We start from the raw sequence: 23,123 nt of genomic DNA, 5'->3' as shown, positions 1-23,123 counted from the left end.
GCGTCTATTAATTTGGTTCATTACTAATCAAATGTTGAATATGACATTAATTTTAGCAATAGCATTAAGATAAGATAAACTAAATTAGATTTATTCCATTATAATGCTGTGGTTTATTTTCTTGCAAAATATTAATTATGAAGATTATTTTCTTTATTTAAATACAAATTATAAAGATGAAAAAATAAATTAGCATAAAAGTAATGGCCGTTAAAAGAGACGTTTGTAGCACATCGTTTCGGCTGACGTTTGATGGCGACACGTCACGCCGCGCCGGACACTCGGCTAGTTCCACTTTGGTTTGTATTTTACTCAAATTCTCACCGATTCCAACCAATTTAACAGCATTAAATCATCCATTGAATGTCCACCTTGTGCGCGACATAACGGTAAATTCAGGTATTGATGCAAATGCGACATAACCATTCGAGCTGTCAATCGAGATGGCAAACCAAAAACCGTCATATCAATCCCATACCAAGTTGACATATCGTTGAATTTTAATAAGAGACACTTCAGATTTCAAAAATTACATGCTCTGAATTTAACTTTTGTCTTTTTAGTTGCTGACTGAATCCTGAGAAAAATGTCGTCAGTTGAGCAACCATGCTATACCATCATCAACGCGCCGTCAGATTCGGAACCGTTCAACGAAATGCAGCTCAAGCTGGATCTCGGTAAGTTTTGCATAATTTCTTACATTATATATGTATATATGAAGGGTAGGTATGTATAGTATAAAAAGGGCAAATTTCATGATTCAATCCACATATATTATTTTAGTAAATATAAATCGTTTATATTTCACCATATTTTTAATACAGAAAAATCTCCATGCTTGAAGAAATTAGTTTCTTAGACTAAATCAGAAAAAAATTGAATAGTATTATATGTATATTTATCATATTTTATTATTTACATAGATATATTACCAGGAAGGTCTGATAGGTATTGCGCCTTCCTAGACAATTAATTACAAACATTGCAGCATTTTTATTACACAAATCACTGTATTTCGAGAGGCTGAAGAACACGAAACATCTATAGATTTAGACTTGTACATAATTTTTACATATCGTACATTCAAATTCAGATATTTGTGGCAGCGGGTAGGATTATTTTTTGCCAATTTGAGGAACCGTTTCAACAATGAAAATCAGATGAATTGGCAAACTCTGATAAGAAACGATCGACTTGGAGTCACAGATATCCAAGTCTAACCAGACGGGATCGAACCCAGTAATCTCTCGGTGCTAAACTTAAACGCAAACACCGAGCCATACTGTTGGTTGTTATGTATAACTAATGACGTGTTCAGTATTGTATGAGAGTATATTGATTTTTCAGAAACTGGCGACATCAAAGTGAAAATCGATGCTTTGAAGAAGACCATCAATATGATTTTAGCGGGTGAAAAGTTGCCCAACCTTTTGATGATCATCATTAGGTTCGTGCTGCCCTTGCAAGATCACACAATCAAAAAACTGCTCTTGATATTTTGGGAAATCGTACCAAAAACAACAGCCGATGGAAAACTATTGCAAGAGATGATCTTGGTGTGCGACGCTTATCGTAAAGTAATAAAAAAAAATAGTAAACTTTGACTTTTAAATAGTTTTTTTTTTCTGTATTGTATAAATTTGGTTTTTATGTACGGTAGGATTTGCAACATCCAAATGAATTTTTACGCGGAGCTACTCTTCGATTCTTGTGTAAGTTGAAGGAACCGGAATTACTTGAACCACTAATGCCCACAATTCGTGCTTGTTTGGAACATAGACATTCTTACGTTCGGAGAAATGCTGTCCTCGCAATATTCACCATTTATAAGTATGTCAAAATATTTATTATTTTTTATATCGATTGAATGTCTAACATGTGTTATTGTTTCAGAAATTTCGAATTTTTAATACCCGATGCTCCCGAGCTGATCGCAACCTTTTTGGAAAACGAACAGGACATGTCATGCAAACGTAACGCTTTCATCATGTTAATAAATGCCAATCAAGAACGAGCACTGTCATACCTCGCTTCTTGCCTCGATCAAGTTCATACTTTCGGAGATATTCTTCAGTTAGTTATTGTGGAATTGATTTACAAAGTGCGTATATTTTTTTTAATCCTTTATGCAAATCTTAATCTTATGTATGTGCTATTACGTAATGGACCTAAGTTTCGTGGTGTGTTTTATTTGTAATCATCAATTTAACAAAGACCCGTTTCCATTTAAGGTTTGCCATGCAAATCCGCAAGAAAGGTCAAGATTCATTCGTTGTATCTACAATTTGGTGAACTCGTCCAGTGCAGCTGTAAGATACGAAGCGGCCGGAACACTCGTTACCCTTTCTTCAGCTCCGACGGCAATCAAAGTAAGTAGATAAACTTTTTTTCTGATGTCTAATACATATGTCTGATTACAGAGCAACAAAAAAATTAGCAGAGCGGATACCAATCAATAGTTACTAAGTTTGACCCATTAAATTCGAATATGTCAGTGATTTTTGTTAGTTTCTTCTCGTTTATGAGGTATGAACCCTTAACTGTTTGCCTGCGGCCGTCTTCTATGGAAGCTTTGCGCGACAAATCTGTAGCGCGGCTGTCTTCCATAGAATTTCTGAACTTTGCACGTGATTTTGAGCCTTATATGCGCCTATTTCAACTGTTTTAAGGTTCAAAATTGGTTCAATATATTACTGAGAGTTGAATGCCATCAATTCAATTTGCTTAAAATGAATATATACCAGTCAAAATTAGTTTTTTGTGGAACCATACTGAAACCTCTTTTATGTGACGTCACGTCTGTTGAACAATGGCGACGATACGTCTCAATTGTATGAACAATGATAATTTGACAATTAAGCCAAAACTACGAGATATATTATGTATTTTATTGTTTAAAATAATACTTTATGTGTTAATTAACATATCTGGTTACTTGAGTAAATATTAAAATCTGTATTTAAGGTCGAAAACTCGATTGCCAAATTCGTGAAAAAGGTGCCGCGTACAGGGCTTGTTCGCTATATTTATTGCTGCGGGCAAAGGGTTAAAATAATGCGAAATTTTTCCAGATTCTTAACTTTTGCGGTCATTAATTCAAAATCTAGTGTTCTTTAGCCTCCCAAAATACAACGATTTATGTAATAAAAATGCTGCAATGTTTGTAATTCATTGTCTAAGAAGGCGCATTGGGGTCTACCTGTTATATATGTATCTATGTAAAATAAAAATAATAGCTCAAAAAAAGGTGAATTTTTTTTTTACTTAAAAAATTTGCTACATAATTAGTTATACGTATTTTAAAGTAATAAAAAATCACAATTAATTGAGAAAAACATATGAATATTGATTCAAATACTCACTTTTGACCCATCAATACTAGATTTTGAATTAAAGACTGCAAAAGTGAAAAACTGGAAAAAATTGCGTATTTTTTTAAACGCCATATCTCATAAACAAGAAGAAAACAACGAAAATCATTCTCATATTCGAATTCAGTGGGTCAAACATAGTAAAGATTGATTAGTCTCCGCTCCGTTAAGTTACGTGATTTTTTGTTACTTATGCTATAATTTTAATCTACAGGCAGCTGCTTCTTGCTATATTGAATTGATCGTGAAAGAAAGTGACAACAATGTGAAATTAATAGTTCTCGATAGACTGCAGGCATTGAAAAATATCGGTGGCTCTGCTGATAGTGGGTCATCCAGAGTATTGCAAGATTTAGTGATGGACGTTTTAAGAGTGCTAGCCAGTCCAGATTTAGAAGTACGGAAGAAGACTTTGGCTCTCGGTACATATCTATATCATATTTGTAATTTGTTATTTGCTATGTGAAATGGAAACAATCTAACAAACATATTAATTTTGCAGCTATGGATCTCGTTTCATCCCGTAATATCGAAGAAATGGTCATGCTATTGAAAAAGGAAGTCTCCAAAACGCACAACGTAGAACACGAAGACACTGGTAAATACAGACAACTCCTCGTAAGAACTTTACATCAAGCTTGCATTAAGGTAATTATTATTGATGCTTAATTAATGCAGATCATTACACTTGTATGTATGTTAGATATATATTTGATTTTTTTTTTTCAGTTCCCCGATGTTGCTGCTACGGTGATTCCAGTGCTGATGGAATTCTTGTCTGATACAAACGAATTGGCTGCTTCTGATGTACTTATATTTGTGAGAGAAGCTATATACAAATTTGAACACTTGAAGAGTCTGATTTTGGAGGTGTGTATTGTATTAAAATATACGTTTACTTTTTGATTGGTGAAATGTGTAATACGTAATGAGTTTTTCTGATTGTTTTTTTGCAGAAACTTCTCGAATGGTTCCCGATGATGCGTTCATTCCGCGTGATTCGCTCTGCCCTTTGGCTTCTGGCAGAGTTTTGCGAAGGTATCTCCGGTGCTGAATCAGTATTAGACGTCGTCAAACAATGTCTCGGAGATTTACCTTTAATTGGTGAAGAAACGAAGACAGAGGGAAAAGAAAATCCTACAAAGGATAGTACTACTGCAACTCCTCGTCAACTTGTCACGTCGGACGGAACATACGCAACACAATCAGCTTTCAGTGTTGCAGAGTAAGTTCATTATTAATATGTATTATTAAAATTTATAGGACAAATCTTCTCTTAGCCTTATCCCATTTATTTGGAGTCGGTTCTTCTAGTGTGGCATCTTCAAGATCGTCTGCTCCGAGGTAGTTTAGCATCTTTGATAAACAGCCCCATGCGCATTTCATAATGAGTTTCGTCCTACCATGTCTTCTTGGGTGTTTTGCAATGGAAAATGGTTCCGGAAATGTCCAGAACTTAGGCAGCATGCAATTTGTCCACATGTTTTTTATTGAGTGGACAACATTCGGCACTGTAATTCATGGTTGAACGCACCACCACCTTGTTTTGTTACCTAATTCAGAGGAACATCCTGCAGTTTCAAATAGTGCCTTGATTATTTGCACCATTAAAACTTACCTTACTGTGCCAAAAAAATCCGCTAGCCACTAAGCTGGACTCCAAGCGTCCAGCTAAAAATGTGTGTCATAAGCTAAAATAATGCAAAATCTGTGAGGTTAATTATTATAAAATTATTTTATCGTCTATTTAACGTTAAATAATATAAAATAAATGCAAGAAATTAAAAAAATGATCAGATATAAGCAGTCATTCCAAGGCAGATATCATTCTCACATTGACCGTTAAGCGCGGCGCGTACTAAATTTCCCCTCTCTCTCGTATCTCAATTATTTCTGTTGATATTGATCAATGTTTTTATTTCGTAATAATAGAAATTCGAATCATAGAGGTTTTGATGAATAATACACAAAATATGATGACCATGCATTCAGTATATTTGGAGAAATAAAATAAAATATAAGTCCTGGTCACTCAGTGCATTCATTCAGTTTATCATTTCTCTCGCAAACCAACGGAGCCGTTCTCCATTTCTCGGGAATTTGCTGTAGATCCTCCAATTCTTCACTGATGAGAACTATGTCATCTACATAAAGAACATTCCACGAAGTAGGACGTTTGCAGATCTGCCGTGAGGTCTATGACCAAGTTAGAGAGCTATGGACTCAGTACTGACCCTTGGTGGACTCCATGCCGGAGTCATCTTTGGTACCGCCTGGGCTCTGTACTTTTGTCCTGACGTCTTGTTATACATATGTCTATTACGATCGAAACGTATTGTTCCGGCATACTTGTGACCTGAAGTGCATGCTATATAAGATTTCTGTCTTTTTTCGGATATATAGGTTGGTTTTGCTCTCTCTGTACCCCTCAATTAGAATTCTCAAAAGTATTGAGGACATCTGTGGTAGATTTACATGTAACAAACCCGCATTGGTTTTCTAAAACAATGTTTAGCTGGAGGAGCCTTTTATTGATTACCCGTTTCCATATCTTAAAGCTTAATGGCTTGATATTTTTAAAATTTATCGAACAAATGTGTATTTATAATCATTTTCAGTGGCGAAGGCGGTGACGGTAGCTCTGGACCCAGTAAACTTTTGCGTCAAGGAATCCTCCAAGGGGATATGTTTTTGGGAGCGTGTGTTGCATCCGCTCTGGTCAAATTGTCTTTGCGTTTTCCAAACGTTCCTCTCAACAATGAATCTATGCTTATAATGGCAGCCATGTTAAACTATGGAAAATCAGGTATACTTTGGGACTTTAAGAAGTTTGTCCATATAAAAATAGCCGTTTATGTTTTACTAAATATTTTTAGGTTCGTCTACTAAACCAATAACTAATGATGATATGGAGCACATTCTATTGTGTCTGCGTGTTTTGAGCGAACGCCCTCCGCCATTGGTAAAAGTATATACTGCCGAGTGCCGTCAAGCGTTGTGCAATATGTTACAGTCTAATGAAAATGCCATCGAGCTAGCCAATAAGGTTTCATATTATTTTTATTCGATGGAATTGCGAAATTTGTCATGGTTATTATTAAATTTGACTTATTTTTAGGAACGAGAAAATGTTAATTTGGGTCCTACTGGTCTTGCCGGAGTGGAACAAACTGTTACATTCTCTTTGTTAGCTGGAAGTAAGGAAACCGGTGGACACGACGTCTTTGAAGCATCTCTCAATAAAGCCGTGAGCTTTTATTTCAACTTTTATGTATATACATATATAAGTTATTTTTAATGAGCATGTTTTACACATTATATTTTATTTAGGTTGTGGGAAAACCCGGTCAAGGTGAAGATAATGATGACACGTCCACACGTCTTGCCAAAGTCACTCAGTTGACAGGTTTTTCTGATCCTGTCTATTCTGAGGCGATCGTCACAGTCAACCAATACGACATTGTGCTCGATGTATTAATAGTAAATCAAACAGGTACTTATTTGTCGGTAACTTTAAGTTTATACAAACACATCTGAAGCCGGCAACTGCACGTCAACAGCAGTGCAAAACATATTCTTTAGTACATTCTATATGGACACATTCATATGTTCCGTAATGTGTATGTGAGGTTTTTTCAACAATAGCAATCGACACGATCTATTCATATTATACAGCAGTACATGTCACCGAAACGTATCAAGCATAACCAGATTTCTTTGGCCACTATGGAAATATTCACGCTTGACGTGACGTCATAGTGGCGAGTGCATGCGTACTGACGAAAATTCTATGGAAACGTCATATTGACATGACGATTGAGGACCGAAAAGTAATTGAAAAAATATTCCCAAATTCCCCGCCTGTGTAATTTTCCTATGTGACGAAGATGATCCTGAACTATAGACTATGGACAGTCAATCTTCAACGATAATTCCTCGACGGTTTGACAAGGATCTGATTCCACCATTGATGTAAGGTTATCATCATCTAATTTTTGATCTCTTCTTTTCGTGCGATCTCCTTGATGTCCATATTCCCATTTTTTAAAATTGTTTATACCACCGATGACACTTGTTTAGTTTCAGAATATCCTCGTAAGTATCAGTGATTTAATTCACTGCTATGTTTGCCCTCATAATAAACAGCATAAAATTACGCAAATACCCTCCCTTCCTCTATTATTGGTCTCAACATCCTTTCTCGGATAGGATTTTTGTTTTTAAACTGAAACAATAAATTAACAACAATAACTTCAACATAATAACAAAACTTGAGTGTTTACTGGACCGTGTCTCGACACAAACAGACTGCGAAAGAGCTCGGCGAAAATTTTTGATTACTTTTCGGTACCCCTAATATATGTATGTACATATGTAAGCCAATTTTGCCTTGCATTTGTCCAAAACAAGCATTGAACGTGCCGAACCGTGCGCTGCTGTATTGTATGAATAGAAGCAGTCTTTACCGTGCAGTGCTGGATAATATAAACGGACCTTGTAATAATTTTGGTTTTGTTCAAAGGTGACACATTGCAAAATTGCACATTAGAAATGGCAACTTTGGGCGATTTGAGTCTTGTAGAGCGTCCTTCACCTGTCGTCCTCGCTCCGCATGACTTCTGTTCCATTAAAGCACACGTTAAAGTGTCGTCAACGGAAAATGGAATTATTTTCGGAAACATTGGTACAAAAATCTTAACTCAATTTGCACTCGGTATGTATGTGAGTATTGCTAAATGTTAAAATTTTGTTTTATTTTAGTGTACGACGTAACCGGAGCGGCTTCCGATCGAAACGTTGTAGTATTGAACGACATCCACGTGGACATAATGGATTATATCGAACCGGCCATGTGCAGCGATATCGAATTCAGAAAAATGTGGGCCAACTTCGAATGGGAGAATAAAGTTTCCGTCAACACCAACTTAACCGATCTCCACGAATACTTGCAGCATTTGCTCAGCTCCACTAATATGAAGTGTCTCACTCCCGATATGGTATGCTAATTTTGTATATTATAATGTATAGATTATTTCGGTTGATATATGTGTATATGTTGTTTTATTGTGTGTAGGCTTTATCGGGTCAATGTGGATTCATGGCCGCTAATATGTACGCTCGTTCGATATTTGGCGAGGATGCGCTGGCGAATCTCAGCATAGAGAAACCTGTCAATAAACCCGACGCTCCGGTCGTAGGTCACATCAGAATCCGTGCTAAGAGTCAAGTATGCGAAATTTTCTGTCAATGCATATATATTTTTGTATGTAGATTTTGATTGTATGCGTTGTCTCGTCGATTTTTGCAGGGTATGGCGTTGAGCTTAGGCGACAAGATAAATATGACTCAAAAAGCGCATCACAAAATCGCCTGTGCTTCGTAATAGATTTATATATATATATATATATATATATATATATATATGTATATATATTCATATATACGCATATGGATGATGCAGAGTAAATGTAAGTCAAAGGTGATCATTGCACGCAACTGAATTCGACATGTACAAATCATTCCATCTGAACAGTAGAAAGATTCGACAGTATAATCCAAGTATTTTATTTTATTTTTGTGCATTTATATATATATATTAATATTTTATATTGTGTTTGGTGCAAAATAATTCTTTGCAAGAAAGATTTATATTTAATTTTTCGAAATTTATTATAGAAATATGAGTTTTTAAAATATAATAAATATTTAGTAATGTATTGATTTTTTTTTCGTCATTTTTTTTTATTATAATTTGAGGTTTAAGTCATTTTGATTTGATATTAAATAAAAATTAAATTTTCGGTGGTGTATTTTTGAAGCAAAAATTTTTTAAATGTTTCGAATTCATCAATTTTTTGAGCATTTTGGGTAATTGCCGTTTTATTAATAAACTGGCGTTTTATTGTGTATTTTTTTTATAATAAAAATGCTATGCAATATGATTGAAAACTAATTTTTATTAATATTTTAATTGAACAAATATTAAAGATACAGAATAAATATACAGATTACTTAAAACGGATATCTCGATTAGATCACTCTCAAGTTTCAAAATCCGTTGTTTTAATTATTTATGCAAATGATTGTACGCATTTAATTATCATATATCAGTTATACTTTAAACTAATTACAGACTAGAATTTACTCGTTCCATTAATATTTTCACAATAAATATTATTTGAAAATACTTAAATTTATAATATATATATATATGTATATGCATATGTATTAAATTTATATACGATAAAATTTCATGATTTAAATGTTACAAAAATAAAAAATCAACAATGGAAGTGAATTAGTCCTTTGAAAAAGTTATTCAACAATAAATAATATAAAATTAGTAAAATTGATTGCTTCTTTTAAACATTAAACGAAGGTATTAACTATAATCCTTACCATGAAGTTTCTTAATTGTTTATCGTTATCAATAATTATCATAATAATATAAAATACATGATTTCATATCACATTTAATTTAAATGAATTATTGTTCTGAATTAAGAGACGGTATATTTTGGATGAAGTGTTTTTATTGTGCCATAACAATTGACATTGCTCCACCGGCAACCAGGTCTTGAGTTACAGTACAAGTGAAAAAATTAGACAATATAAATAAAAGTGAAAATTATAAATACAAATGACACTTGTGCTCAATAACATGCTTTGGTAATAAAAACTGTGCCGCAGCGGTCGAAATGAATCGATTCTGCCGTATTGTTCTGCACAAGATGGTGATGGAGAATGTGACGTATATTAATGTGAAGTGAATCAAAAATCTGCAAAAATACAAAACAACTCAATTATCGATTATTCGCTAAGATATTATACGTTTGAAATTATTCGCAGTATGTATGTATGTCGTTCATTGCCTTACTGTGAAATTAAGTTCTTATTCTTCTTCCTCCTCTTCCTCTTCCTCCTCTTCCTCTTCCTCTTCTTCTTCCTCCTCTTCCACAACTTCTTCCTCTTCTTCAGGTTCAGGTTCAAATGCGTGCTCCTCTTCGTCAATGATTTCTCCCTTGACATCCTCCTCACCTTCGGGTGTTTCGGGGCCACCACCCTTTTTGCCTGGGCGTTCACCGAACCATTTGGGCAACTTGGCTATATTGAAGAAACACACGTTAAATCACATCTCTTTTATAATTCAATCAATACTTCAAACTTAACAGTATTTTTCTATAGTAAAATTTACATATAATCTATGTTCTACATCGCAAACAAAAAAAAAAAAAAACAAATGTGAAATTGAGATGCATTTAGGATATAATACATAGGTTCATTGCAACAGTAAATATACACGGCACTACTCCCTTGAATGAAGTTTGAAAGCTTAGAAAAGCTAATGTGTACAATTATACTATAAGTCCTTGCGTAAGTAACGGCTGATTTCAATAAGTTTCATAAAGTATATACTAGCTGAGCCTGGCATGTGTTGCAGTGCCACAATAACGCATGCAATTCCCGTTTCTCGATGTGTTTCGATAAGTGAATGTTTCAGTTTCAAATTAATACTTAATAATCAAATTAAATTACAGTAATGATAATTTGTCGGAAAGACGCAGGCGGAAACTATTCAATTGTTTGCTTATTTTACCCTAACAACGCATGTGGAGACACATTTGAAATTATTGCGTTTCAATGCCACTCATTCCTGTTTTCCCGTTTTTGGGCGATTTTTTTGTACAGAAACCATCACGGGCTTATACACAATAACTCATGTAAGTTTCATAGCAATCGGTTGAATGGTATAGGAACGCATACGTGACAGACAGACTGACAAACATTGATTTTTATATATAATCTAATATATAATTTCGAAAGAGACTTTGTATGTAAATATATATATAATGGTTGGGAATCGTAAACAAGTAAAAATTTCTATGACGAGTCGATTTTTTTTTTCGATTCAAATAAATTTAATAAAAAAACGTTTATTTATACACGAACCAATCTGGCCAGCTATAGTGTACACAAAAGAACAAATTGACAAACGAACTACTTTGTTCACGCACAAACTATAAGGCATAAGCTTAAGTATCTTCAATATCCCATCTTTTATGTATGTATGCTTACCGTGGGTAGCAATATTTTTAAATTATTTTTCACCATCGAACTATCAGAAGCGATTTAAATTTCTATCGGTGACCAAACCGCGCAAAATTGCCAAGTTTCAAACCGATCGGAAGAATGTAGGAATTTTGACTGAATCATTAGCGAAGTGAAACATATAAAAGCCTTGTAGAAATATCGGAAACGGGAATTATAGCAACGTCGTAATGCGGGTTCCATAGGATTTCATTTTCATTTGACATTTCAAAGGTTTTGACAGCTAAAAGTTTCATGCGACACATATTTGAAGATAGCTTTTGACTTTGAGTTTTATTAGCACTTAAACTAAAACCAATAGTTTGCGTAGGAACAAACTAGTATGTGCATGAACGAACTGAAGTTAACATTTGAAGTGTGACATTTTTTTGACATCTCTTCAATCGTTGTTTTTTTAATCCTTATCGACTCGTTTTTGGTTTAGAATAATAAAATAAATGAACATTATTTTTAAAATCTTCAAAAAAACATGATTTTGGGGATCAATTCTTTTTTAATAGTGTTCATAAATCTTACTCAAAATTGAATTTATCTCAATTAGATCATTCGAAATTAATAATCCAGTACCACTTAGTCATTTGGAATGTTTCATTAGAGATAATAAAAGCTAATCTAATCTAAACTTTAAAAATTGACTTCAATACATTGATTCTGAAGTCGGTTTGTACCGAAGTTTCAGTTATATGTAGATTCAATTATTTATAGTGGTTAGATTGAAATCAATTTAATGATTGAAACTCGCTTGTAGCCAGTCATTACTTAAGCAGCAACTTATAGTTATGTATTGTATTGTCAAGAGGATGATTTTACTGTACAAAATTAAGAGGACTTTCAAAAACCAAGATGCATATACATAGAACAATGGCGAGATTTGGTATAAAGTGGGGATGGCACTTACTCTTCTGGCGTCCACCAAATTGCTCGGTTTTGTCTTGCCAATCACGTTCCATGGATTCCTTAATGGTAGTTTCTAAGCCCTAAGGATCAAGGTTAATAAAACACATGAAAAGATCATCAAAACCAACGGATTCATATCCAGGAGAATATACATACGGGGGGTGTCGTATGATCGAACAAACACATGTCACTTTATGTGTATGATATTATTGTTAATGTAACATCCACCAATCACAGTTTCAATGTGATCGATGAAAATTGGATATATTGTATACAGATTCTAGAATAAAAAGGGCCGGGTGGAAAGTGGGCGGTGGGGGGGGGGGGGGGTGGGGTTGCAAAAATGATTAGGTAGATAACATGTGGCATATTGCATTTGCAAATTATAAACAGCATTCCCTAAATAATGAAACAAAAAAAAAAAAGAAAACAGGTGGAACGAGCTATATCCAAACATGTGTGAAACTTTCACCAAAATAGGCACTATCGTGCTTTTTCGAATACGAGCTTACTTCTGTTGCGTTTCATGAACTGTTCCAATCGGTCATTCCATGTTTTGTCCATGGTTTCGGCAGATTGCGTGTCGTAACCCTGCATTAGACATTGATTCAGAATTGGAATACAATGAAAGTTAAACCAGACATGCCCTAAAAGTACAGCTTCATCCGTTTATCTCAATAATGTCACGTTAAAATTATAATCAAAATCTACTTCAATGAATTTGGGCATATCTGGATTAAATATAGCTAAGTTAGGGTTACCAATCCTAGTCATTACAAAAGATTATTCATTTAAGAGCCAATTACAGCTACTTTTGTCCTTTATATACATTTTTTTTTTAATTATTTATTGTCCGCATTACACTTTTAGTAGAATGCTGTGACCTTCCTCATTAAGGATAATAAGAATTAAAATAAAAAAGTTAAAACATTCTTACATATTTCGAAAACCCAACTGGACAGATATTTAAGACCCCAAAAAAGGAGGAAATGTGGTAACCCTATCTAAGTATTGTATTATAATAAATATTTCTTTCAAGTTGTCTCTTAATCTTCTCTGTGTCTCGTTTTATAATAAAATAAAAAATGATTTAAAAAAAATTCTTTTGATAAATTAAAAATTCTACTTACACCCTCGAAGAGTTTTTTCTTGTCATCATATGACCTGGTGTCTACACGCCTTTCATATTTGGAGGCAACTTGGATTTTAGGCTGTAAAAGTGGGATTTTATTAGTAATCAACAATTTTAAAGATTTTTTTTATATATGACGAGGCATCATTAATACTATTGTAAACTTACGGGGTGCTTGCCGGTGAGAGCCTCAGGGTCCAAACCTTTTTTGAGAGCCTTGTGCCTGAGCTGTTGCTTTTGTCTTTCCTTTAATTCTTTCAACTGTTGGAAATGGTTCAATGGTAAATTAGATTTCTCAATACATATGATGGTTCGGTAATTAATATGACATTTATGTAAAACTTACGTCATAATCTTGCCTCTTCTGACGTTCTTCAAGATCGTACTTCTCAGTTTCAAGTTTGACAATGCAATCCCAGAGCTCGGTGGCTTTTTGTCTGAGCTTATCTACGGAAAGGTGCTCAATATCCAAAGGCTTGATGCGGAATGAAAGAGAAATCTTCTTTTCTTCTTCCAACTGCTCCTTGGTCTTATTTCTCTCAATTTGTGCTGAGGAGAGGTTGAACTGCAAACGAATCATATTTCATATATCTTTACATATAAATAATTTGCTCATTTTATGGTTATTATTAAATTGATATTTCTTGTTTCTCCGGGTCAAATTTTGCTATCAACTTTTGACCCCCTTCTCCATTGTAGATTTACATGAAGTTTTACACATCTTTAAGTTGATTTCCAACCATCAACGAAGTTGCTTACAAAGTCTCAACCATAATGTTGAATGAAACTTTTTATTATACAACTTAAAAATGTGTTTTCAGGCTGTTTTTGACAACTCACGTTATTTTCTTTCTTGTTAATGGTGAAATTGGGTCCAGTTTTGTTGCTCTCCTTCATGGCAGCGAGCATGGTTTGACGCTTCTTTTCGGCTTCTTCCAAGCGTTGCCTCTTTTCTTCAATGTCACGTTGTTTCTTCTCCTCAATTTCACGCACACGCCTCTCCTCTTCTTCCTTCTTCCTCTGAGCCATGCGCTTTTCTTCTTCAGCGCGGGACACCTATCAATACAAATTCAACAAATGAAATATATATAATAAATCATCACTCAACTCAACTGCTTATATAAAAAGCGAATTGAAAAACTAACCTTGCGCTTGGCTTGTTTCTCTTTCAAGCGCTTAAGATCATCCTCTTCTTTGGCGCGCTGTTTACGCCATTCGTTGATGTACTCTTTTAACTGTTCATCAAGGTCAGATCTCTTTTGATCTTGACGCTAAATATATAGAAAAAGCAAGTTAGAAATCCATAAAACTGTGGTGATCCGGAGGCGCTGACGGTACTCGGTTTAAAGCCAATGCCCCGGAGCTGCCACAAAACTAATATATTCATATAAAACTTTCAACACAGTAATCAAACGTAGAAGTGATTGACTTACTTTGATGAATTCTGGATCTCCGGCATCTCCTCTGAAAATCAAAATGTTTCATTGTAATAAACAATTGTGACAATCATGTTTAGCGATTATTTTGTTACCCAAACTTTATTCATTATAAATAAATTAGAGTAACTCATACGATGTTAAATTGTTTATGCACATAAAAATTATTTAACGTAAATACATTTAGCAATAAGATTGCCACCAATATACCTACGTACACAAAATATAGTAGGTATAAAAGTATATTACAATCGAGCTTTGTCATAGACGGTTGCGAACTTTCTAGATTTCAAAAATTTAAAAACGACAATTCCTTCGAATCGAATCAATATTATCAGATTCACCAAAGTGCGGGAACATTCAGTATTATAAAATGTTATTGAATTTAAAAATTTTGATAGCCTCTCAACAATTAGTATGTTGTGTTTATTGTACTGAGAAAAATTGAAATAAAATGATTTGAATTCGGAATCAGTCACATTTTATAAGATTAATAAAATTTCATATGTGCAAAAACATTTTCTTCAGCCATTTCCTAAAAAGAAGATTGTATAATATTATAATTTTTAATTCCATAATGTTTTCATACTCGATGGATTCTCACATAATATTGCATATTTCAATTTTCAAAGGTGCTTAGTGAAAATATTTAAGATTATTTTTATGTAGTACATATGTGAAGATCCATTGAATAATTAAAAAATAATATTATCGAAGTATATGTGGTTTGCTTTCATAATAATTGAATCTGCCAATTGAAAAGTTCAAAAATAATTTTATATCGGTCAGTCTGATAATACGCAAATGAATGTAAAATCACATAATCCATTTCAACGTGGAAGAGAAATTGTAACGTATATAGAAAGGTACAAGAGAGATGTGGACTTGTGAAAAAATCGTGAAAATTAAAATGGGAATAAAAAGATAGGTGGCAACCATATTCGTTAAATATTGTTTAAATATAAAGGACACGAGAAAAAAAAAAAAAAAAACAATTACGACAACATGTGAAAATATATATTGGTGAAAAATCATGCAAAAACACATATAGGTAATTGGACGAAAATTACACATTGATTTAGACTGAGGTCATGAATGAAATCATGATTTTATCTCACTGCCATGAAAAACTTAACATAATAAAATTATTAAACAAATCGGTTTTACTCATAGCATAACTTTTTTATGAATAACATAGATGATTTTACACTTAAAAATGGTAGCACAAAATGCATTCTTAAAATGATACATAGATAAAAAAAAAAAGAATATTTATATTAAATATATATATGTGTGTGTATGTGAACTTTTAAATTACCAATGACCATGCGTTGGACTCAAGTACGAATAGGGTAAAAAATTAATAAACACGTTTGTAATATTTACGTTACAGCATTGGAACTGGTTCACATTGGTGTTTAAATACAATTAATTGATTAAAAATGATTAAGAAAAATATCAACGAAAAATCACACTGAGCAGACTTACACGACGGATGGTCTACTCCTATAAAAAAAGAAAAAAATGTGTTAACCAGCTTGAAAATTAAAAACTACTCATCCTTCATTAATATTTTATATTAATATATTTGGATAAATTTACCTGATTACTTGTAATAATAATAGAAAAAAAAAATAACATTGAGACGAAAGACACATATATAACCAAAGTACACTTAAGGCAGATTTGTTATGCGAGAATTGAAATATTTATTTTTAAAAGAGTTTTATTTGAGAAAAATCCTCTTCGACACTATGTATACACAATTGAAAAATCTTCATGCATCACCACGTTGATTATTATTGTATCGATGAATCCACTTGGCAAACGATACCAAGTGAACAAAAAGCATATGTATGCGGATAAAAAGTCTTCAGATGGTGTTTCCGGTGAGTATGTTTAATAATATCACAAGAACAAGACTCACTTTAATTGCAAAGTATTGATCTCCGTTGTATATAAATGGTTGACATGATGCAAAAAGATCTTTAAATTTACATTTCATATAAAGAAATACATATGTAAATAAAAAAAATAGACGCTTACGATAAAACTGAAGCGGTTGCGGTCATAAGCTGTGAGTGAAAAAAAGAAAAAGAAATGCACCAGTACAAAAAGACAAGCTTGTTTTGTTTGTTATTGTTTCGTGGTTCGTTCGTTCGTTCCGTCACACTGATTTGTTAAATTTGGTAATCGGTGGCGTTCTGTTAATATACAATCATTATGTGAATCTCTTCACAGATCAGCTTTTTATTTATATTATTAGCAGAACGACTTGGCGTAACGACAGATACTTTTTTTTTCGACTTACTCTTGTTTAGGAGCAGGCCTGCATCAGTAGCACGCCAGACGGAAGGGGTCGTACGGAAAAGTGGCAGGAAAAGAGGGACAGAAAAACATTTCATTAATTATCAATGTACTCTTATTAATAAAAACTAAAAAATATTATGTATCTTACAAAATTTACAAATATACACAATTACATAGTTCTTTACTCCGCAATTTTTTTTTTTTTTTTTTGATGCTTCTGATTTATTTTATACTTTAAAGAATAACTTAATGTAATAAAAACATATTGAATCTAAAAAGAACTGATAGTGTAGCTTGAAGAGTCAAATAGAATGATAGATACAAAAAAATATATTTGAACATAAGACAATATTATTACGGTTAATCTTTCGGTTATTTTTTATTTTATTTTTATGAACAGAAAATCTCACCATTAAAAATTAGTTTTTACTTTAAATTCGTTTTTAACAAATAAATGCAATATTGATGATATAAATTAATAAATTATTACATGTTGGATTAAAAAAAAAGTATATAATATAAGTAATTTGTAATATATTTTATTAGCTTCTTTGTTATGATGACTGTTAAATTAAGACTTTATGAATCTCATATTGCATTTTCGCGTTGAGAAATCGTTTTCTTTATCAAAAAAAGTATATTTATATAGTCATTCTTTTCCATTATTGCAGAAGAAAGTACTATTATATTCAGTTAGTAGTTTGTGGATTTTGGTAATCTTTCATAGAGTAAAATTATTGATTTGATATTTCGATTTGAATATGGATGTCGCATATGTAAAATTTTGATTACTAGGAAAGGAATTGTTTTTTTTTTGTTTTTTATTCAAATTATCTTCGTTAAGATTACATGCTTTTGAAGGCAAAAGTAATAAAATGTTAATTTAAAACAAAAATGCTCATAATCATACATTTAACTTGATTAAAAAGAGCGATTTTGTAAATAAAAAAATAAAAATTGAACAGCATGAAATTGCAAAGCATTTTCATGTATTTTATATTTATATTATGGATTGTGTTGCTAAAAAAATCAAATTATGCTTAATTTTTTTAATTTTGATATCTAGAATATTGTACTATGCACAATAATTTCACAAAAAAGTATTTTGATAGAAATACATAGTTGAAATGTAACAAAATGTCCATTTAAAATATTAATTTTATTGTAATAGTAAAATTTGAGACAAATGCAATAGCTTGTAGTGATTGATGAAATGTTATTGTGTGAAAAGAATCAAGTGTTTTTAATTTCAATTAATTAAACTGAAGGAAAATCATACTCTTAATTTGAGTCGAATTAAAAGTAAACGTTATTCTATTAGTGAAATAATCGAAAGATCTCTAAGTGTTAATAAAGCAGAAGCAGTACATTATTTTGCGTTTTTAAACAGCGTCTATAAATTTTAGCAATGTTTAATAATATCATACTGTTATATTGATATTTCTCGCCATTTACCATATTTGGAAAATTTTTCACTTACTTCCTGAAACAATTCGAAAAGTACACATTAAATATTTTCTACCGCCGGGTATAATCTAATAATACAAATGATTTTTTTAATCATAAAAAAATCAGCATTATGAAAGAAACTTACGTCTCAACGACTTCTTCTACCTCCTCCTCCTCCCCACTGAGAATAAAAAACACAAATGAATACAAACAATGAATAGAAATGTACCCTGAATCAGAGCATGCAGGAAAAAAAACTTTTGGGTGTTCAACTGTTAGTTACAATGACATTTTTGAGGGGCAAAAAATAGTACAAGTATGTAGATAGAAAATAAACAAAAAGTACTATAGGGGAATACTAAGACTTTCTCCAGATTCAACAAAGAGAAATATATATATATAAATATAGATAATAAGAATCGATACATGTGTACAAGGCAAATGGATTCTGAAGATTTTACATTACCCATCAGTATAATTTCAATTACTAAACGACATTTTTGGCTTTTACTCACGAGTATTCTTCATCGTCAGACATGGCTGTGGCTGGTTAGGTTTCTGAAAATAATACAAAATGAACCAAATTATTCGGGTTTATAAACATACATATGCACGGGTAGATTTTATATTTAAAAATTGATCCGTTTCCAAATCCAACTACGCCATAACAATAATACATTTCAACAGTTAATTTTGATAAATGTCCAAAACATCAAATCAATCGACTGCTTGAAGGCCAACTTATTTCAGTCTTTTAAAATTTGATCTCAATACATCTGGATTATTATTTTATACTTGAAGCTAGTTCATATATTACAAAAGAAAGTAAGGTAGCAGCTTTTTTCATTAAAATAGGAGAAAAAAATTTTTTTTTTTTCAAAAATGATTTTATATATCAAATATATAGCGCCAGGGCTTCGCTACTGATCTTGCAGAATTGTAATAGTAAGAGTAATCGACATTTAAGTTTCAATATTCATGATAATATAACTACATTACCCACTACTTATTGCAATGTATGCAGATAGTTCAGAAATGAAACTCACAAGCTTTAAAAAAACTGCTGAAAGTTGGGTACCGGACGGAGAATAATTATACATCTTATAATATATTTTTAGATATGGTCGGTATGCATATACATATAATGTTTCGATTCTGGAGAGTCCATGCGAAACGTTCACGTTTTAAAATATCAGGCATTGAAACCTTGGGTGAAGTTGAACCTTCTTTCGGACCCTTATTACCCTATTTGAATTTTAAATTTAAGTCCCTATATTTTCAATGCTCTCATAATTAACTGAAATACAGTGGATTTCATTGCAGGATTTCGTTGCAAACGTATTAATCCATACCAATAGGAAGAGGAAGCGTTTCAAATTTGAAGGTTCGTACCCCTTTTGAAAGGGTATATGTATTTTTCAGGAAATAATTTAATTTTAAAAATGAAATCAGATAAACGGAGTCGAGTAGTTTCAGAGTTATTAGGAAATTTAATATGTTATTTAATATGGGAGTGGGGGCAGTGGCAGTTCTATACATGGATGTTGCTATTTCGGTAGCGCGCAGTCGCTGGCTCAGTTCCCACATTTGGGCCGCCGCTCAGCGCTTCAATGTAAAATTAGAAAACTGCCCGGCTGCACCCCGACGTGCCACACACACACCCACCGATAGTTCTGAGCACTTCCTAAAACCATTTTACCCTTTTAAATTTCTCATGAATCATGGCCGTCAAATGGGTTTTTTGGTCTGCGGCAATGGTCAGTGGAAAGGTGAGACTTTGTGCCAAGCACCGTTTCAACGAAAACTTTCAATTTCATAACGATTCAAATATATAAATCAAGCTAATAGCTTGAACTTAAATTTATTATCCAATAAAGGTTTGAAGCTTCAAACTATCAAATAATCAGATTTTGAGCACGGGCAGTTGAAATGAGATATCTCAAGGGCGTGGTAGAAGTTACTTGGTGGGATCAAATATGTGAAATCTCTTAAGTTGACACAATATTCTTTGTACTGAAATATATTAATTACAGCTGGTCAGGGTTCTTAGAGTCGGCATAGGTGAAAGATCGGTGCGTTGGGGTAAGCCAGAAGGGGTTGTAACTCGTCACCAAAGATTGGCGTTGGGACGATGCTTTTGACACAAAAAAAGGTTCACTGTTGTCAATTACTATTGTCAACCATGCTTTTCTGCTCTTTTGCTTTGTAGCGGTCTAATTTTATTTGACCAGCAGCCAGCCAACGCCGAAGACTACTCATTACTAGAGATCGGCGGTGGTGTTTCCATTTCTCAGGAAAGAGGGTTGACTATTGTCAATTACTATTGTCCTACAAAGCTAGAGAGCAAAAGCAAAAGTTGACAATGATGAACCAAATTTTTTTGTCCAAATAGAAACCTTTGTCCCTTACTCATCAAATATAAGTTCAATCTGTTGAAGGTTGAGATTTCAAAAAGCAGCAAAAGCTAACTTCGTCCGGAGGAAGTTATCAAAATGCAAAGATTCCGACTAATTTTTGCATTAGGAAGAAGACTTTGTAGCTTTCTAAATGATATCTACTTTGAGTCGAATTTCAATTGAACTATCTACATAAGTCATAAGTCATAAGAGTAGAACACCTTTATTTCTAATTTATAGAATTAGGTCAAGTTTTTATGTCTCATCTAATTCAGTTACTAAAACTAATTGGTAATTCTCAAGTTTTACTTAAATATTTTTAAAATTTTCAGTTATAAGCAATAATTTAAATTTTTTAAATATCCGGTACGAAAAAAGAAATTTTTTTCATATTTTGATTTAATTTTCTTGGATGTCTCTTATATTATATGAATGAAAAGCACGTGGTTAAAGTCATCTAATAGAATTCAATTAACAAAATGAAACGAAGCTATGCAAAAAGTTTTTTTTTTTAAATTTAAATGGAAAATAAAATCCTGAACTGAAATTTTCATTCAAAGGCAAAACCTTCACAGTGAAAAATATACACGAAGCCTAAAACCAGTGTCTACGATCAACGATCAATGATTATTTGCTAGCGGAAGACAGAAATCAGTTTCCACGATCAATCGCCAAATCTGCTTACAGAAGACAAAGTTTAAATAGAACTCTAGAAATAGAATCTCCATCAAACGGTGTACATTTCACTTCAACATTTCCAAGAAGATTCAACTTAAATATACGTACATACATATATTCACTCTAAAAGCAACGTCAATTTCCGAAATTGGACACGAACAGCCGCACAAGATTTAATTTTGCGCGGTCAGAATCGAAACCGACAAGATCTATGCATGCAATTTGTGAAAAGTTTCGAATCCTTTTCAACGAGTACGATCGTTCCGAAGCACATTTTCACAAAGCTGGACGCTTCCGCTAGTTGGAAAACGATCAGCTTCCGGCGACACAACTGATTCCAAGATTTCACATCACACACAAGTTTTTCAATCACTGGAAAAGCCCTTTTCACTGGTTTTCGGCTCGTCGGCTCGCCGGCTCGTCAAAGGTGTTTATATTCTGAGGGACTTACAAATGAGTAAAAAGGAGTTGAAGGGGGCTGCAAGTCCCTGTGCTCCAAACACACCCCGCGGTGGAATGTGGAGTCCGCGACGACCTCAGCGGCTCTGAACAGTTCCCCGAGTACCGGCCGTTATGGTTGCTCGTCGGCGCATGCGCTCCAACACTAAAAATAAACGACGAAAAGCTCGACGCGTTTAAATCCGTAACCAGGTCCGATTTCCCGAAGGATTGTTTTCGCGAAACGCACCTTACGGACGCCCACGCGCCCGCTGGCTCGACTCGACCCGATGGACCAGCCGCTAGAGATGGTAATCTTCCGATGAATGATCGACCCTTGGCAGCTATCTACTCTTTGGACAAATCGCCTGTATAGGTACGTTCGAATAATGACGCTCATTCAAGCTCAGCATGGATGTGACACTTGCTGGTCGGACACTGAGCATTGCTATTGTAACGTGGAAACAATATGGGGATTATCTGCTATCTAAGTTCATAAGTGCATTCGGGGGTCAACAATGGACAAGGTCGCCCTGAGGGCCGGGCCGCACCGTGCAACTTTGTCGGCCGACTAGTCGCGCGACACGAAAAAATGGTTCGGTGATTACTAGTCAAATGTGAACCGGTCACAGGACAACCGGTCGCTTTAGATCGGTCACACGTGATCACCCGTCACACTAAAACTGGTCACGAGAAAACTGGTCACACCCTAAAATCGGTTAACCAGTTTTCTCGTGACCGACTTTAGGGTGTGCAACGCACATAAGCGGCCGAAATATGCAGGCGGCTGAAAGAAATAAGAGTCGAAAACATTATATTCCTTAAAAAATACGAAACATTACATCTTACTTATTAAAATGCATTTAGGTTGTCTTGTTGTATACTTGTGGATTGCTGTTGCAAGTTA

General features: G+C 33.6%; 2 protein-coding genes across 19 annotated transcripts; one reads left to right on the top strand and one right to left on the bottom strand.

Annotated features, from left to right (window-relative positions):
* The first annotated feature begins 225 nt into the window (after positions 1 to 225).
* Positions 226 to 9,315, top strand: betaCOP (coatomer subunit beta). 3 transcript variants are annotated; one of them, XM_077444480.1, is made up of 18 exons: positions 226 to 299; positions 564 to 677; positions 1,348 to 1,577; positions 1,661 to 1,830; positions 1,894 to 2,101; positions 2,232 to 2,369; positions 3,586 to 3,793; positions 3,874 to 4,019; positions 4,101 to 4,241; positions 4,328 to 4,596; positions 5,990 to 6,177; positions 6,248 to 6,417; positions 6,490 to 6,618; positions 6,702 to 6,864; positions 7,894 to 8,055; positions 8,133 to 8,368; positions 8,446 to 8,598; positions 8,680 to 9,315. In XM_077444480.1, exons 2-18 carry the CDS (start codon positions 587 to 589, stop codon positions 8,752 to 8,754), a joined length of 2,877 nt encoding a protein of 958 aa, XP_077300606.1. In that variant the 5' UTR covers positions 226 to 299; positions 564 to 586; the 3' UTR covers positions 8,755 to 9,315. The 3 variants fall into 3 exon arrangements, with proteins under 3 accessions (XP_077300606.1, XP_077300608.1, XP_077300607.1); XM_077444482.1 differs by having other exon boundaries at positions 257 to 299; positions 1,348 to 1,556; positions 8,680 to 9,087; XM_077444481.1 differs by lacking the exon at positions 226 to 299 and adding an exon at positions 324 to 399 and having other exon boundaries at positions 8,680 to 9,087.
* Positions 9,310 to 22,544, bottom strand: up (Troponin T, skeletal muscle). Of its 16 annotated transcripts, XM_077444483.1 has the most exons (16): positions 22,467 to 22,544; positions 22,230 to 22,382; positions 19,220 to 19,262; positions 18,850 to 18,885; positions 18,736 to 18,738; positions 17,257 to 17,274; positions 16,434 to 16,451; positions 14,943 to 14,973; positions 14,655 to 14,780; positions 14,350 to 14,565; positions 13,856 to 14,074; positions 13,678 to 13,770; positions 13,508 to 13,588; positions 12,379 to 12,457; positions 10,249 to 10,475; positions 9,310 to 10,150 (listed from the first exon to the last, which is right to left on the bottom strand). In XM_077444483.1, exons 3-15 carry the CDS (start codon positions 19,240 to 19,242, stop codon positions 10,264 to 10,266), a joined length of 1,155 nt encoding a protein of 384 aa, XP_077300609.1. In that variant the 5' UTR covers positions 19,243 to 19,262; positions 22,230 to 22,382; positions 22,467 to 22,544; the 3' UTR covers positions 9,310 to 10,150; positions 10,249 to 10,263. The 16 variants fall into 16 exon arrangements, with proteins under 16 accessions (XP_077300609.1, XP_077300611.1, XP_077300610.1 ...); XM_077444485.1 differs by lacking the exon at positions 18,736 to 18,738 and having other exon boundaries at positions 16,992 to 17,274; positions 18,846 to 18,885; XM_077444484.1 differs by lacking the exons at positions 16,434 to 16,451; positions 18,736 to 18,738.
* Between the last annotated feature and the right edge of the window lie 579 nt (positions 22,545 to 23,123).

This window comes from Arctopsyche grandis, chromosome 13 (assembly GCF_051622035.1).
Source record: "Arctopsyche grandis isolate Sample6627 chromosome 13, ASM5162203v2, whole genome shotgun sequence".
Lineage (NCBI taxonomy): Eukaryota > Metazoa > Arthropoda > Insecta > Trichoptera > Hydropsychidae > Arctopsyche > Arctopsyche grandis.
The sequence above is the reverse complement of the archived record's forward strand: the minus strand, read 5'-3'. Positions and strand labels throughout refer to the sequence as shown.

Coding starts and splice junctions, on each gene's coding strand:
- up (XM_077444483.1), bottom strand. CDS start 19,242: ATGTCTGACGATGAAGAATACTC. Junction 14,566..14,654: donor AGAAACAAGCCAAGCGCAAG/GTTAGTTTTTCA, acceptor TTGTATTGATAG/GTGTCCCGCGCTGAAGAAGA. Junction 12,458..13,507: donor AGAAAAAACTCTTCGAGGGT/GTAAGTAGAATT, acceptor CTTGATCCTTAG/GGCTTAGAAACTACCATTAA.
- betaCOP (XM_077444480.1), top strand. CDS start 587: ATGTCGTCAGTTGAGCAACCATGCTATACCATCATCAACGCGCCGTCA. Junction 6,619..6,701: donor AAGCATCTCTCAATAAAGCC/GTGAGCTTTTAT, acceptor TATTTTATTTAG/GTTGTGGGAAAACCCGGTCA. Junction 8,369..8,445: donor AGTGTCTCACTCCCGATATG/GTATGCTAATTT, acceptor TATTGTGTGTAG/GCTTTATCGGGTCAATGTGG.